The sequence below is a fragment of the Corvus kubaryi genome, unplaced genomic scaffold, assembly GCF_017639235.1.
Source record: "Corvus kubaryi isolate FWS band 111438036 unplaced genomic scaffold, C.kubaryi_AGA036_p1.0 37385, whole genome shotgun sequence".
Lineage (NCBI taxonomy): Eukaryota > Metazoa > Chordata > Aves > Passeriformes > Corvidae > Corvus > Corvus kubaryi.
The window spans coordinates 4,699,295-4,716,346 of record NW_024581127.1 but is presented as its reverse complement, the minus strand read 5'-3'; the positions used below and the strand labels follow the sequence as shown (position 1 = coordinate 4,716,346).

General features: G+C 37.8%; 1 protein-coding gene across 6 annotated transcripts in view; it reads left to right on the top strand.

The window, feature by feature from the left end:
- The window catches only part of STAU2 (staufen double-stranded RNA binding protein 2), a 169,067-nt gene that overhangs the window by 102,904 nt on the left and 49,111 nt on the right, over positions 1–17,052 (top strand). For 4 of the 6 annotated variants that reach the window (XM_042036126.1, XM_042036122.1, XM_042036123.1 and 1 more), the window contains one exon: positions 5,324–5,437. The exons of the other annotated variants lie outside the window; for them this stretch is intronic. In XM_042036126.1, coding sequence (XP_041892060.1) covers positions 5,324–5,437 — 114 coding nt within the window. The remainder of the gene's footprint in view (positions 1–5,323; positions 5,438–17,052) is intronic. 6 annotated transcript variants of the gene reach the window in all.

Here is a 17,052-nt window from a genome sequence, read left to right as displayed (position 1 = left end):
ATACTGCTCTGTGTCTGAAAAAATGGATCTATTATTTGTTAGGAAAGCTCTATGGATAATACAAGGATTCATGCTTTCACATACTAGAATACTATATGGTGAAAGCTCCTAAAATTGGCTTTAAGAAAATGGTTGAAATGAGCAAGTATGTTAAATTTATTTTTGTGCCAGAAATATTTCTTCACCAGTAAATAAGCATGAAACAGACTTGGAGCCCAAACAGGTTTGTTTCATTTTTTCTTGAATAGTTGGCATGACTAGCTGTAGATGAGCAACATAAAGTGGGAGATAAAAGACCCATGTGGAAAAGACAGCTTTTCACCAGGATGCTAAAGGAAGTAAACTGTTTCATGAGACTCTTGTTCAAGTCAAAATTACTATTTTAATATCTGATTTCTGAGGCCATTCTGGTTTTCTTGCTGTTGTAAATCCAAAGCAGCCTATGTAAAATCTTGGAAGCTGTTCTGTAAACTCAGGACTAAATTGGGTGCTCTCCCTTTAAGGGGCAGATTTAAAGGAATACCATCCTTTGTTCTAACAAAATAGTCCAGGCTTGTCCATCCAGAAGATTTGTGCATTGCTGAACATAATGGCATTTTATTACCTAGTTTATTTCTGTCTAGCATTCTAAGACTCCTGCTGATGCTTTTACTCAGAATAGTTTTCAGTTTGGAAACTTGAACTCCAGTGTCACAGATTACTTCTTTCTTTCGGTAATTTGTATTATTTTTTTAAAATTATTAAATGTCCAAGAAACTGTTTTTCCTGACAGAAGTTACATTTCAAACTGTGAACATCTAAGTAGCAGTGTATGAAAAGAGTAGCCTTTATTTTTGCTCCCCTCAGACTCTTACTGGTGCAGTTAGCTCATTTCTAACAGTAGTTTGGTATATTATAGTCAAGCTTAATGATTAAGTAGTAGTACAACAGGTCTCTCACCCTCCTCAGCTGTGACTCAGTAAACCACAAGCCCTTGTCCCTGCAAGAGGACAGACATTCAAATTCAGACACGCATGCTGAAGGCCAGCAGACTATACTGTTCTTGACATTGTATTTAGAGAATAATTTCTGCAGTTTAGCTATAGCCATTATCTGAAATCCATATTGATCCAATTTTTTAAAGCAGCTTATTGCAAGATAAATCCTGAAATATTTTTTACTGTTTCTATCAGAACACTTGCAGGTAGGGAGGGTTACTATAGTCAAGGTAGATTGAAGAGACATCTTTATATAAATATGACAGAAATGGGAAATTTCCTGCTTTTGAAGCAGCATTATGACAGAAGTACCCTAAAATGTAATTTCCTATACAGTTTTATGCTGTGTAGTTTACTTTTTCCTGTATAAAATAACATATAAAGTTAAGAATTCTGGCTATGCCATTCCACATTCAGTTGTTAACATTGTAAAGATTCATCTTGTATCTTCCTTTATGTGTAGCTATAAATGCCCACCAAAATATTTGCATCTCTTCAGTAATTTAAAATATTGAAGACAAGGGCCAAATTTCAACATAAGTTGTCAAGTGGTTCCAGACCTTCGCATACATTTCTATATACACACTCCAGTGAATGGTACCCATCCATACATACTCATACTATGCTGCTGTTTCCTGACTGAAGCAATCTGTAAAAAGAATATACACTTGCATGTCGTGTGAACAAGGAACATGAAAGCATACCTGTGTGAGTAAATCTGTGGCATTGTGAAAAAATATACTTCTAGAATTTGTTTCTTTATTTTGATATCCGGGATGCCCTTTGTGTTTTATGCACTGAGGTTTTGTGCCCTGCCCGCACAGCACCGTGGAGTGCTGTGTTTGGGATTCTTGAGCTGGCTCTACATGATTTATCTCAGGTGTATGTAGTTACCCAGGAGAAAAGCTGGCAGTGCTGTGTGCTTTTCCCAATAAATGAGCAGGCTCATTTAGAGTTATTGCCAGGATCTTGTGGTGACACCGTTTTGTGCTGTGTAGACAAACCTTGCAGGAGAATTATGTGTAAATCACTCATAATAGTCTGAGGCTGGAGTCTTGCATTTTGCTCAGAAACTTGCACAACTCTTACTAGAGACATCTATATGCCGGTCACTGTTTTCTAACCAGATCCTAATTCTTTTCCATCAAATCTCTGCTTATATGTTATCTAAGTAAAATGTTCTGAATTTTAATGAGTGAAAATTCACTGCTGTTTAATCCTTAAATGCACTGAGCTAATCTGTGAGTGTCCCTTAATTATAAAAAGTGAAGCTGGGAAATTAGGTCCTGGACATAGAGAGTAATTATTTTCATAACTCTTTTGTTTTTTTACCTCCATAACATATGGAAAGAGAAAATGACCAGTTGTGGCTAGGCCAGAGGCCTTAATGATGGGTTATAGTCCCAGCACTGCCAGTCAGTTCAGCCAGCGCCAAGTGAATTTGGATGAGTCATTTAAAGTCTGTTCACAAAGTGTCCTTACCTGCCTAACAGAGGTATGATGAGATGGGCTGTAGTTAAATACTCCCAACTCTTTAAGGCACAGAGGAACTTAGAAAAGTATTATTTTTGTCGTCATGAATCTTAATAATGACTACATAATCACCATCAGAGCACTTGGCCAGCCTTCAGCCATCACTCCTTGATCACAGATACTAGTTCAGGTATTTGCTGTGCTCTTATGTTCCCCTGCCTTAAAGGATATTATATTCTTAAAAGAGTTTTATAGACATTCAGATTCTTCCCACACTCAGTAATAAATAGCATGGACATATAAACTGACATATTTGCAACATGCTGCTGGCCAAAACCCAAGAAGCATCTGCTGCTATTTGGGCTATTTGATAATTATTTAACTACTATTGTTTCTTTCTGAGTGCCTATTTTGGACATTCTGCTCAAATAGGTGAATTAAAAAGCCCCAAGTTTTGGTTCATAGATCAAACTTGAAGGGGAAAGGAATAACATAGTTTGAGAATGTAGCAACTGGACTGATAAATAACAAAACAGGATTACTGGGAAATTGCACATACACATGCCAAATGTAGAAGCCTGAATGTTTCTTCTGACTGCACAAATCTGTAGACTAGGGAGATTTGATGAAAGGACAAAGTTTTATTTGTTCCTATTCAAAGTCCAGTATTTTATCTTTCATATCACTGTTCATATCATTAATATAGAAAGTGTTTATTTTGGTTCAAGTGAAGAGCTTCAGCCGAGCAAGAGATAATTAGAGAACTGTTGTCTGAGAAATTACAAAATAATGGCCTTGATACATTGAGAAGAGGCCAAAAGTGCATAATGAAATCCCCTTGGGAAAGTTAAGCCTAGGAAGATACCAAAAATTCTGAATTTACTGCAATTTCAGTGTGGGACTCTAAAGGGGATGTGAGTCAAACCTGCTATTGCAGACAGTAGTGTCATGAAATACGAATAGTTTTTCCTCTTGATATCTCCTGTTTTTTCAGTTGTTAGTCATTCTTTATTCCAGTGGACACTAGTGAATTGTATACTCATATTATTCTGACTAAAAATAAGTCTACAAATATGCTGTACAGTTCAGAAAGTGCCATTTACCTGTTTCTACATATGTGCTTTTCTCAGTCACCAGATTTTGCCCCTTTTGTGATGTCATATTTGCAGTACAGAGTCATCCTCTTGATCTTTTCTGCCCCGTTTCTCACATCACATTCCCGCAACATGTACTCAGCAGAATATCTACTTTGCAACTAGTTTTGGAAGCTTGATAAGCCTTTGTCATAACAGTAGTCCCTGACATTTAAAGGACTTCAGTTTATATTTGCCAGCCAAATTTCATACCTTCATACCTCTTTCAATTAATCAAAGTTAAACCATTGTATATGTGAAGGGGCCTCTTGTGGTTTCTAAGTAAGTAGTATGGCTTTTCTGGCAGAGAGCCACAAGCAATTTAGTAGGCACATACTGTGGGGGTTGAGAGGAAGAGAGACAGGAATAATCCAGAAAGCTTTAAGAGGGGCTGAATGAAATCAGTATTTCTATACACAGTACGAGACTTTTGCATTCTGTATCTTACTTTTGGCCACGGCAAAACGGTTTTGGTGTGTTGTCAGTAAAATAATTCTGAAACATAGGACCAGCTTGGTTTTCCTCTCACTCAGCCAGTTTTGCACTGGTTTTTACTTCAGTTGAAATATTCCCAATTTGCACCTGTGGCAGAGAAGAGTTAGGCACAGGGGATTTAATATATGGTTTACAATTGTCATATTGTCACTAAACCATTTCCACAGGAGTAAACCTAATATGGTTCCCAGTTGTCTTCAGAAATAGTAAGATTTATTTTGTAGCCTAAAAGTCAGGATGAGGCTTTACCATGTACCTTTTGCCTGAGAACTATACAGCTGTAAATAGATACTAACATAAAAGGTCTGTCTCCAGCAGAGCTGATCTCTCTTTCCAATTCTGACAGGGGTCACATAGTCAATGTAAATTACCACCATAAACTAAATTCCACCTCTCCAGTAGAACAAAGTGCTTGATCTGCCTGTCTAGAAGTCAGGAGCTATGCAGAGAACTGTAATATTTCAACAATTCAGCAGGAGTGGCAACCTGTTCTTAATAATGAAACCCTAGCAACATTTAATTTCATTTTGTTTCATCATGTTAAAATCCATCCTTTCTTTAAGGGATTTAAAAACCATCTGAAGGGAACCTGAATACAAAGAGAATAATTCAAGTAGAAGCACTATCTTCCTCTGTATTTCATGCAAGTTCAGGTTCAACATGCACATCTTGGCGCCCGTAGGGAATGAGTTACTCTTAGAAAAGGACAGTTTAGACATCTCAAGAAGAATGTGAATTCTCCATTTTATCTGTAATTTTGATTTAATTGAAATATGTACCATAATAGTAATGTCAAAAGAGTTAGTGGATTTTACTAGAAATGAAATTACAATCGAAAAAATTGAACTATTATTGGCAAGTTTTTGGAGGTTGTAATGATTTACTTGGGTATTTTATAACTAAACTACAATATGCTGTTAAAAATGACACATAGGTTGGAAACTTTAACTTGAAACTAGATTCTTATATAGATACAACATCTTGAATTCAGTCTGAAAGATGTCAGAATCTGAAGAACTCAGCACTACAAAAGTTATGCAACAGGCATATCATGGAAAATTTGGCCCCAGTTCAACATGTGACTATCTAGACTATTTTACACACGCTTTTTTTAGTATTTAAGATGAATTCAATGTAAATGTCTGGAATTCTTCTTACAAGCTTGTTGAAAAGGGACAGTATTTTAGCATGACTCCCTTGTGCAAACCTGGTGTTTAGCAGATTACGTATGTTATTCTGTTATAGGTACACTACAGTGATAGACAAAATGGCAAAGAGTGTATGACCTGTTTGACACTGTCTCCTGTGCAGATGACTTTCCAAGGTATCGGAAGCTCCATTGAAGCCAGCCATGACCAGGTATAATACCTTCACCCCACACTCCTGTAATTTTATTAATATCTGGTAAGCCCAGAATGTCAGCATTAGTAATTTTAAATTTTGACACATCTTATGCTTTTTATGTGGCATGTTCTTGTCACAGGGATTTGCCTCTCTTGCCCTACTAAAATCCTGATTAGATCTAAAGAGTGACATGAAAAGGAGACAAAACTATATTGCCTTTTACGTATTTTTAAGACATATTAGGAAAGCCTGAAGAGCTTGCTTTGATTTTAAAGTCAGATGTAAGGTTTCTGCAAAGGTCTGATTTGCTTTTACGTGTGTATCAGGTCTTGTCTATCCTATTTTTGTTAGAAGATTATGAGCAGTTGGAAAAGCAGAGAGATGAAGCCATCATCTCTAGCCATCGTCTGTCACAAGAAACTGGCATTTGAGAGGGGAAAGGCATTTTTAATCAGACTTTGTAAAACTCCCATTTTGTTTGGCTGTAGCTAAAACATTTAATTCAAGCTTCTGGCAAAAAGCCAGAAGAAAAGAAAAGGCACAATGTTAATCATTCATCACCCTGCTGCTTCAGACGGGAACTGAGGGGGACTCCCATTCTTGTTGTCTTGTCCTCCAACACTTGTTTGTATAAAAGCAAGACAAGACTTTGATACTCTGAAAGTTTTAAAAGCAAAAAGGAAACAAGTAGAAGAAAACATTAAACCAAACATTGCACCTTTCATATCTTCAGTAGGTTAGAAAAAATGACCGTGTTTACTTGCCTTTGCAGGTCATCTTTAAATGGTACTGTGTTCACATTTGCTGTACATTTTATCAGACTCTATGCAAGATTCTCTAAGAAAAGAAAGGAAAGTCACCTTAAGAATTAGCAGAATTAGTTACTTTTGGGAAAAAGTTTCAGACACTCTTAGCCATGTTTTTGTTTGGTGGGTTTTTTGTTGAAAGTTCCTAAGTTAGTTGTTAACATAAACTAAGCCCATTAGTTATTTGCATGGTAACATGAGGATACTTCCTGCCCTTAAGTGTTTGGTGTTTTACAGTAATGGAGAGCTGTGGTAAGTCAGACCATACTTTGACATTCAATTCTCATTTCATCCAGCAACTTGTTTATGTTGCTCTAAAGCTGCTCCATTTTTCTTTCAGTAAAGATAGGCTTCTAAAATATAGTTATAACACAACTACGATATTTAGACATTTCAATGAATTTAAGGTGGTCCCTGTCAATTTGGTAACAACTACATTCTGGGCTACCAGCCAGCTTGGCCTTTGTCTTAGCATTTATTTAGGCTAGAGTATGATATGTAAACAGAAAAAAGACTCTGTAAGCAAAAAGCACATTTAAGCCATCTGAATAATTATATATTTAAGACGTCTAAATGAAAAAGTTGTATTGAGCCTGAAAAGTCAAGCACCTAGAAATTAGGAAATTCCAGGTTATGTGCAGCATTAGTTTGATCCCAAATGTACCCATTCAGTGCTCCAAACAGGATATTCTTCTGAGAAGAAAAAAAATTTGTATAAAATCACATAAAGATTTTATCACAGCACCTTCACAAATAGGTAGAATTAAATTTACTTGGGCCATTATGTAGCTAGAATTTCCTCATCTTGTTTCAATTTGATGTTTAAAAAATGTTCATAATTGGTTTTAGTTACGTAATTTTCCACGGGGCTCTTAAAATGGAAAGAAAAATGTTTTGTTATTGCATGAGGTTGTTGTGTTACTGAACCCACATCACTTGTGCAAAGATTACATCTGAGCTGAGAGCAAAAGAAAATAATCATCTGAAAGCCAAATGCCAACTAGTGGCTCACAAAATAGATCCACTCACTGGACAGGATGTACAAATTTCTGCTCATGCCTTTCCTAACTGTCAAAGGAATTTCATTTTCTGGGGAAGAGGGATGCTATTGACTGGTTGTGTTTGATAAGGGGGTAGCAGGACTGAGTTAAAGCATCATTTTTCATCACCTGAATAAACAGAGAAAAATGAATCATTAGCAAACCAAGTGCTTGTCAGGCATTGGAATTAATAAATTAATGACAAAATTAGAGCTATTAATGGACTAATTAAAAGAAAATTCCCCTCTTCTCTATTGTTCCTGTGTGGCTGGTATGTTTTTCCTTGTTTCTTACAATTGTACTCACAGTAGGTTGATTTGATACAGTTGTTATTGTTTTAAAAATCGGAGACAGAATGCCGCACCTTTGTCAAACTGAATTCCATTTTAAAGTGTCAAATCAAATAAGTGCAAGATAACTGTATGCTATAAAACTTGAATTTTAGAAATTCTTCTTTAACTTTTGTAATCTGTTACTTGTAAATGATCTCTGTAGTATTGTATGGCTGTGAGGATGGGCTGGTTACCTGGCAGCCTGTGATTTCAGTGGAGAGATGGTGATCTGTGCCTCAGCAGTGAGGCCTGGCATTGTTTGACTTCAGGAACTGTCCGCTTCTGTGCTTATGAAGATAGTTTGTCTCACATTTTTTCTAAAATATTGATTCTATAATTTCTAGAGGGTTTATTATGGAACACTTTAGGAATGAGACTCTGGAATATTTTGGGGGAAAAGGGGTGAAACGTATTGTGTGAGAGTATCTAATAAAAAAGCTACATACCAGATTTGTTGCTATATTGTGGCAGGAGAACCACAGTGCTGTGGTACATAGCAGGTGATCATGTACCTTGATAAAAAAAAGATAGAAATGAAAAGGGAAACAAAAAACAGTGTTGCCAATGGCATCTCCAGCACTATAGAATACCTTTTAGATCAGACTTGTCTTTTGTAACATGTCTCCCTACTCATATCCAGTGGGAGATTTGTTACCCAGCAGATACCAAAGTGGTTACAATCCTACATAAGTACATTATCTGGGTTTTTCAAATATGTCAAGGCTTGACACTGCAGTTTTTCAAGTCTCTTGCTCTTTTCCTGGACTCTCTAGGGAGTTTTCATTCTTTAGATTGGTTTAGCTTGTGATTTTAATGAGTTCAAATATTTTCCCTGCATACTTCATCTGAGCAATTTCAGATTAATGTAAACATATCACACTGGTACACTAATTAGTGTGTATTTCAAATGTCTGATTGACAAGGCATATCTCATTTTGTCATGAAGCAGCATTGTGGAAGCAATTGCTGATCTTTTTTTTTTTTTGACAAAAAGAAAAAATGGGAAATATTCCTAAAAAACCTCTGCAGTCTGTCTTCCCACATATTTTGTTGGGTTTTGCATTCAGGTATGCCAACCTCTTTTATAAAAATTTAATGGGGTTCATAATTTTTTTTCCTGAATGGTTTCTTTCTATTTTTCCTGTTTCCTGTTACCTGACTATAACTATAAATTTCTCTTTCCTTAACGGCAACTATTCTTTGGAGGGTTTTTTCAGTAAAATTTAGTTACAAGTAGCTTTTAGTTAAAATGGTTACCACTTTCCATTGATTTTCTCAAACAAACCTGAGTTTTTCCTTAATGGTAGTGTAGCCTGGTATTTTTTGTCTTGATGTGGGACTGGAGATGACCTGTTCTCAGGGCTTATGATGGAATTCAGGCATGTGGTATAAAGCTGGGGAATGAATTGAAAGTGGATGATTTAAAGTAACAGAAAGGAAGTCCAGGTAATTTTTATTTGTGTCATTGAGAAAATTCAAGATATGAAAAGTCAGAGGCAGAAAAGGGAAAAATTCATAGCTAGGAGGCTATATAAGCAGAAATAGTTGGAATGAAGCAGAAAACTAAGAAAGTGTAGGGAAATGGGGCAGTGAATGTCTAAAGGCCACAGAAGTGGGATAAAGAGAGAAAGTTAGAGCTAAGCAGAAGGGGTGATCAAAAACCCCTCCAAAAAAAGGTATCTTCTTCACTGCTACATCTCAAAGTACTGAAACCTGAATTTCTTGTTACTGATACAAATAAATATCTTCCAGTTTTAGTGAACTGTGACACATGAAGAGTTCTTTGAATTCTTGAGTGCAGGCACACTAAGAACTATAAGTTAGAAGATGTAATGCAAGCAATTGAAGGAAATAGATTTATGTTTCCCCAGAGGACTCTAGTCAATACCGTAAAGTTGTTAGAGATGTACTTCACTCAACAAATATCACTGGATTCACTGCAATGAATAGGTTAAATTTGATGGCCTATGTCAAACAAGACAGCCTGTGACACAGTTTCAATCTAAGTGATATACTTCTGCTATGCCTTGTAGAAGACAATGTCAAACTCAGCTTCCATGTTTACAGGTATATTTTAGCAACTTGCAATGCTACCATCTTTAGTGGCTTTATAATTGTTGTCTTTCTGAATGTTAAAGCTAATGTATCTGCTTTGGGGTATCACACTCCTGTGGTTGTCATAGCTGTGAAAGAAAATACTCTTGGGTGCATTTTTAAGGCTTGCTGAACAGCAGGCAAATTGAAAGTATGAACATTCATTTTTAAATAAAATTGTTTAAAGTCAGTGCTGGTGATGAAAAAGAACAGCTTGGGCCCATTTTCAGATTTTGAATGCTTGCCATGGAATACTCTGCCTGTACAAGTGAATTTTAAACTCCAAGCAACTTAATGTTCATTGAGGAGTGACCAGTTCTCTACTTGAATTTCAGGAGACAGATCAAAGAGAAGTGCATTTTTCTAAAGTCTCATTGCTTTAATACTTTTTGATGATTTTGGAGGTTTTAACCATATGCATGTTTTTTGGAGCTGGCAATACTGTCCATTTGTTTATTACTGACTTCAGCTGTTTACTTCACCTAATACTCCCAATGAGATATGCTGTTAAAGTGGTATCAATGAACCTTTCATGCCAATATTTTTATTCCTTCTTAATGTTATCTATTATATTTGTATTGTATATTAGACTGTATTTTTAAAACTCCTCAGCACTTTGCAATGCACAGAATAGAATACTTTTATTTTGCAGGACAGATAATGATTGTTTAATATTATATAAAATCTACCACTAATAACACTTTTATTTTCAAGTATAAAAATGGCTGGAAAGGGAATGAGCAGGGACAGAAATTGTAGAAGTGGAAAAACTACTGATAAGATAGACTTGATCAGAGAGCCCAGCAGGGAGGGGGTGTACTGAAAGGGAGATGCCCCATTTAGCAGTTTCAGAAATCACTGATGGAAAGCTTGGCAGACAGCAGTGGAGAGCAAACTGAAATGTGGTCTGTAGCAAAGCATCGTTGCTGGTCTGCAAACAGGCATTGCTGGGCAGGGTTAACAGACAGTGGGGATGCCCAGATGTGTGGAGCTCCTGATGGCACTTGAACACAGGAAGGGCTGGAGTAGTTCTCAAGGGAAAAAAGACCTTGGAGATGTGTGACAGGCTCAAAGGAAGGTGCTTGGAGCATTGAGAAGAATTTTACATTGTAACAGCAAATGCATAGCACATATGAAGGTTCACATCTCTGTTATGGTCTGAGAATTGTTTGTAGAGCATGCTCAGGAGGCAGTGTCTGGGGAATTTACAAAAGCCATAATAACTAAAGGTGTAGTCACTGAGTATGTGAAGGCTAAGAATTTGTCCAATGCTGTAACCAGAAAAGATAAATGGGGTTGTGTTTTTTGTTAAAATACCTTTCCGGGTCAGGAAACCAGATGAATTAAAATTATTTTTTTTCTAAGGAGAAATTAATATTTTCTAGATATTCAGATTTACTTCACAGTGGGTTTTTATGTCCCAGACATGGTCAAAAAAAATGAAAAAATATTAAGGTTTTCTTTAAAAAATACATCCTTTTCTGTCTTTTTTTTTTTCCTTAGGTGATATGATTCACTTCTCAGCACATTTCTACTTTACTTATTGTAAATGCAGTTATCATTTCTTCAGAGTGACTTCCTTGATAAAATGATAAAACTTTAGTTTTAATAACTAAAAATTTTCTAGCAGTTTTCCCAAAGTTTGGCAATTCTATTCCAGACCCTTCAGCATCAGGACTCCTACCTGATCTTATGAAAACATCTCACACAGCTAAGTCTCCTTCTCCTGCAAGGGTGTTCTCACTGGCTGCTGCCTTTTCTTGAAAACTCTGTACCCTTCAGGGGTGGGTAAAGCTGAGTGCCCAGTGCTCCAAAAGATCCAGTTCATGTAGGACAGAAATATAAACTACTTTTAATATACAGCACCATGCTTCAGTCTTCTGTTCTGTCTCTTAGGTTGATGCTGCAGTAAGGAGTCATCCCATCAGGTTTTAGTTAGGCTCATTGGATTGTTGTCTGCTATTCAGTATTTTTCCTCATCTGCTGTGCTCCCCACGACTGTGTGTGGAAGTGTTGGTACATTTTCTCCAAATTCTTCATCTTCTGTTTTGCATTATGTCAGTCTGGATGTACGTGACAGAACATTTGCTTTTCCCTGGCAGCTGCTAAAGTTTTCCTTGATGAGCCCAAGATCAAATGTATTTGTTCAGGAAGTGTAATCTTTAATTTTCAAAAAGTGAGTTACTAATTAACTGCTGAATGGGAAAAAAATGCTAACCAAGGCATGGCTATCTCCTTGCCAGACTCTTTCAATCCTCTAATTCAGGGCTTCCTGAGTAGCTTCCCAATGTGACTGCTTCTTGATGAAGATGCATAATAGGATTTTTCAGTGCTCTGAAATGCGTGTTTGTTTACACAGCAACGTCAGCAGGGTATGAAATGCTACTGTTGCAGTCTCTGCCTATCTTACATGCTTGGCATGTAACTTGTAACTAGTGACAAACAAACACCATGGATGTTTTTGGGACTGTCTTCCTCTGTTGGAAAAAGAGAAAAGAAGTGAAATATCCTTATGACTGCTACTGGTGAGGTTTCACAAGAATGGTGAGGTTCACAGGATCACAGAATGGGTGAGGTTGGAAGGGACCTCTGGAAGTCACCTCCTCCAAGGCCCCTGCTCGAGCGAGGCCATCTAGAACAGGCTGCCCTGTGTCGAGGCAGCTTTTGACTATCTTCAAGATGAGGCACTCTACCTTGATTGTTCTTTCCCATTTACTTAATCTCCAGTCCTGGCTGCTTCCTAAACTGCTGAGCTAGGTGTAAACTCAAGCTTTTAGCCAGCTCAGTGAGTTGAAATGATCCACTGGGTTGCAGATGAACACCAGTGCTGATGCAAGGGAGACATCAGGACTGCCCACCCAAGAGGAGAGGAGAGGAGAGGGAGCCACCCCTTTCCACAGCAGCAAGCTATTGGGTCAGCTTACCCACCTTGTAAAATGTCATTTAAAGGGGATGAGGCAAAAAATTAACTGTACAGAGAAGTTAATTTCTTGTAGAAATGTTTGTCTTCCCTAGTACTCTTAAAGCTGTTCACAGTGCAGTAGCATGACCTGGCAAAAATAGGAGACCAGGAATGGCACATGGAAGGGGAAAGAGCAGGGTTGTAGCAGCCCTGACCTGCAGAACTTTAGCTGTTTTGGAACTGCACCCTTAGCAGTTACTTGCATTAAAATACCTTAGCAAGCTTTCAGTGCAGTGTAACATGTGGAAGTGGAAAGAAAAGCATTAACAACATACAATAAGCCAATCTTCCAGGGACCACAGGCCAGCTGTTCACTATCCTAAGTTTGCAATCTGTTTCTGGTTTGGTTGTTTTGCCGTTACTTTAGGCTCAGATGGACAATGGTGGAATGTAAAAATATTGAATTTTCTTGCTGCTGTGGCTGTTAGGAAAGGGAAGAAGCTTAAAAGGGAAAGGTATTGGAGAAGTTCAGAAAAGCTAAAAATGTCAGTTTACTCCCTTGTCACGCTTCAGCAGGAGTTTCAGCCCACTTGTATTATCAAGAAATCTAACAGATTCTTCCCTGTCAGGGAAAAACACAGGGAAGACAACAGAGGTAGGTTCTTCTCCTACTCAACAGCTAAAAATGGATAGACATACACCTACTAGACAAAAGCTGGTATAGAGGCAAAAATCAAATGGAAGGAGACCCACCCCCAAGTAGCTTGTCTTGCAGTTGAGATTGACAAGGATCTAGATTTTTCATTTTAACCCCTGACAGGCAGCATTTTAATTTTAATAGCTTTGTCCATTTTAATTTCTAGGACTGGTAAAACCTTTCAAAGTTACAAATTAAAACTAACAGTCAAAGACCAGCTGCCTGTTTTGTAGGCACCTCCATTTTAGACAAAGAAACTGTTAGCAATATATACACTCAATTTGTTGCTCACCCTGTGCTTGCTAGAGTTGTTCTGTGGCATTTTCTACACTCTACTCAAAGTAATGCTGTGTCTGTCTGTTGATTTGTGTTTAATCACTTGTCATTCAGTGAAGTTGCTTAACACCCTAATTATATAATTGGCATTTCAAAATACATTTCCTTAATCATTCGGCAAGACAAAATAATGATTTGCACATGTGGCATCTGAAGAACTGTGCTTTTGCCAAAATTCTGTTTGCCACCTAATTTTTCCACTTCTCTTGAAATAATATCACATGGCTGGCATTATGCATGCATCTAGCACAAATGAAATGTCATGGTTTTTGGTTTGCACGTTTGTCATACAGCCCCTTGATCTACACAGTGCAAGTAGAAACTAAATTTGACATCCTACACCCCTTCGTTTCAAGGATTCATTTCAAGAAGCCAGGATTTCATAATAAATGCTCTGACAATAGACTTAATGGGAAATAAATGAGGTCAGGAATCATAAGTAATTAGTAATCAGTAACAGGTAATTTTGTAAGTATGAGCACGAGAAAGTTGTGGAGCTATGTTGAGGAGCACTATGATTAAACTCAGTTCTTAGACATCCATGCTTTCTTCCATGGATGTTTTTTTAAATGCTCCATCAAGAAAGAGCTGAAGACTTACCCTGGCTTGGTGACTAATGGTTACCTGAGCAATTGATTTCACTTTCCTTTTTTACATGCTTGTCATTGATGCCCTGATGGAAAGTGTCAGACATCTCCAGGGAGGAAGGTGTTTATATTCTTTCCTATAGCTCACTTAACATAAAATCCCTCTCTCTGCTTCCAGACTCATTACATGTACAGGTTTTTTGTAGTCGTTGAGTCAGAACATCCCACTGTTTGAGACAGGAAGGAGTCACCAACAACCTTCTCTTCAAAGCATCAAATGTGCAATATCCTTACTTGATACAGGAGTTTCTGTATCCCCAGAAGCTCTGTGTGTACTTGTGTCCTCCATTTCGTAGCTCTTACAGACTGTCTTTGTTCCAATTCTAATGCTTCATTCCAGCAAGATCCTTCACATATGCTAAATGTAAGACTGCTTCCAAGTAATTCGCTCTCTCAAGGATCCAGGACTTGAGATAATAAACACTAGAATGGAGGTATCAAGCTAAACCAAAGCAGTGAACTCTTAAGTTAAACTTTAAATTTTATCAATATTTCTTCATATTCATTCTTTCTCTTTCCCATCACTAGAGAGACTGTGAGACCTAGTTTTCCACAGATCCTTACGGCTGTACAAATAATTGATTTTACAGTCCAAAATCTCCTCTCTCATCCTTTATCCCCTCAAAACCCCACCAGTTCAAATTGGTCCAAAATAAAGAAAAAAAGCTTCCAGCCAAAAAAAATAATTAATTTTGTACATGGGCATTTGTAGTGAAACTAAGAAAATGGCTGAAATTTAGGAAACTGGTGGGAAAAATGATGAACTATTTTACTAATAAGCTCGAGGGTTCACACACTCATGCAAGATGAAAGAAGATGTACGTTTTATTCTATGCTTGTCCCCACAGGACCATGAACCCTCTGTAGAAACCCTTCTTATGCTACAGAGAGGCACAGCTGGGCAGCCCCAGGAACACAAAGTGGTAACCACAGAGCAGTCCTGGTTTTTGACTCTGTGAGCAGTTTGCTCAATAAAGCTGCGTGAGCAGTAAAGTTTGGTGGAATTCTCATTTGATATTTACCCCTTTGTTCTGAATCATGAAAAGAAGGATTCATATCCTCCTGGGAGTTAAAGAGGCTTAAGCTATGATTTTTCACAGTCCAGTGTTGACCATCAAGTGAATCTTCCCCTTTGGTTTTCACCACAAGTGGACAAAGCTACACAAACTGTAACAAATAGCTTGTAATTCCTAAAGGTATTTACAGCTGAAAATGCAGAATATCCATCCTGGGTCTGGGAGCAGATTTGGCCAAAGCAAAACTGCTCTTTCCAATGTATACCTGCTTTCTGTAGGAATATGCTTTGCTCTACAGCCAACCCCATCCCTGCCTCGGGTAGGTATCCAGCTGGTGGCGGCATTGTTCACACCTCCAGCCATGTGCTCCTCATGGCTGGAAGTTGCCACATGGACCCAGAGCTGAGACTGCCAGGTCAGGCTATGGAGGCAATTGAAGGTAGTAGGACATGTTCAGATGGAGTCGCTGTGCTCCCCTGCAGTACCTGGAAGGTTGTCTTCTTCCTCCCTTGTGTATTTCTTCTAAGCATAACCTGCAGACAAAACAAGATCTTTCTGTCCTCAGCATTCAGCTCTTCAGCTGCTTGTAAAGGAGCTTTACATTTGTTTCAGGATGTTTAAAATTTGGTTGCATGGCATGGATTCATAAAGGACATTTTGGCAGCTGATGTTGCTGAATCTCTTGTACTGGCTGTAGATAAAGTAAGACAAGTGCCGAAGCCTCAAGTCCTTACGCTGATAGCAGTGGAGCTCTGAGCAGTCCCTGTAGCCACCATGCCTCAGCCACTTAGATAAAAATAACATCTTTTGCTGATACTGGTTACAAGGCTTATCCCAGTAGTGGAAAGATTTTAGATGGTTTGTGAGGTCATAGAACGCCTGCTTAGACATTTCCTCAAAGCATTGGGCTGTTCAGCAAGTCAGCCTTATTTCAGACTGCCTCCTCAATATTTCCTACTTCAATATTGTTTTGAATAATTGGGGTAGTTTTTTCTAGCACAGCATGCTGCATGAAATCATGAATTGAGGAGATTTTTATGTTGTCATGTTTGATTCAATACTCCATTGTCGTTTATGTGAAGTGGTATAACAATACACTGTCAGTCATTTAGTGGGGAGCTGGGCATACATGGACCTTTGTGCCTGTGAGTGGGGCTTCCCAGGGTGCCTCAGTTCATCAGTGCACATAATACTGCAGAACCTGGGGCTTGATTTTGGAATGCCACAAAAGAGGATCATTCTTTCAAATTAAATAAAAAGTAAAATCTCAACATATAGAACTTTTTTTTTTTTTTTTGGTCATCCTGTGTCTATCCATGCTTGTGAGGAAAATAATAGGAAAAAAAGGGTAAAGGAATGTTTGCCATAACTTTATAAGGTACAAAATAGTGGAGCAAGAAGATGTGGGTTTGAGTGGGAGTTAAGGAAATTAAAAGGAGGCATCAAACTTTGGCTTGATCCAGAAGTGCTTAAAATCCCATTTGCCCTTACAGAACTAAAATACTAGCAAGGAAGTCTGACATGCTGGCAAAGACACAATTTACACGTCAAACTACTTTAAGATAATTTGAAAATTTCTTGGCCCTCATTTAAATAAACTGGATCTTGAGTTTCTTGGAACTCTCCTGATAAGTAACACTTAAACCCCTTTTGATCAAATACCCTTTCTCAGGCAATTACACATTCTTAATTTAGAGGCCAGTTCAAAAGATTGCTTGTTACCTTCATTTAGCAAAGGTTCAAGTGCTGCAGTTTTCTGA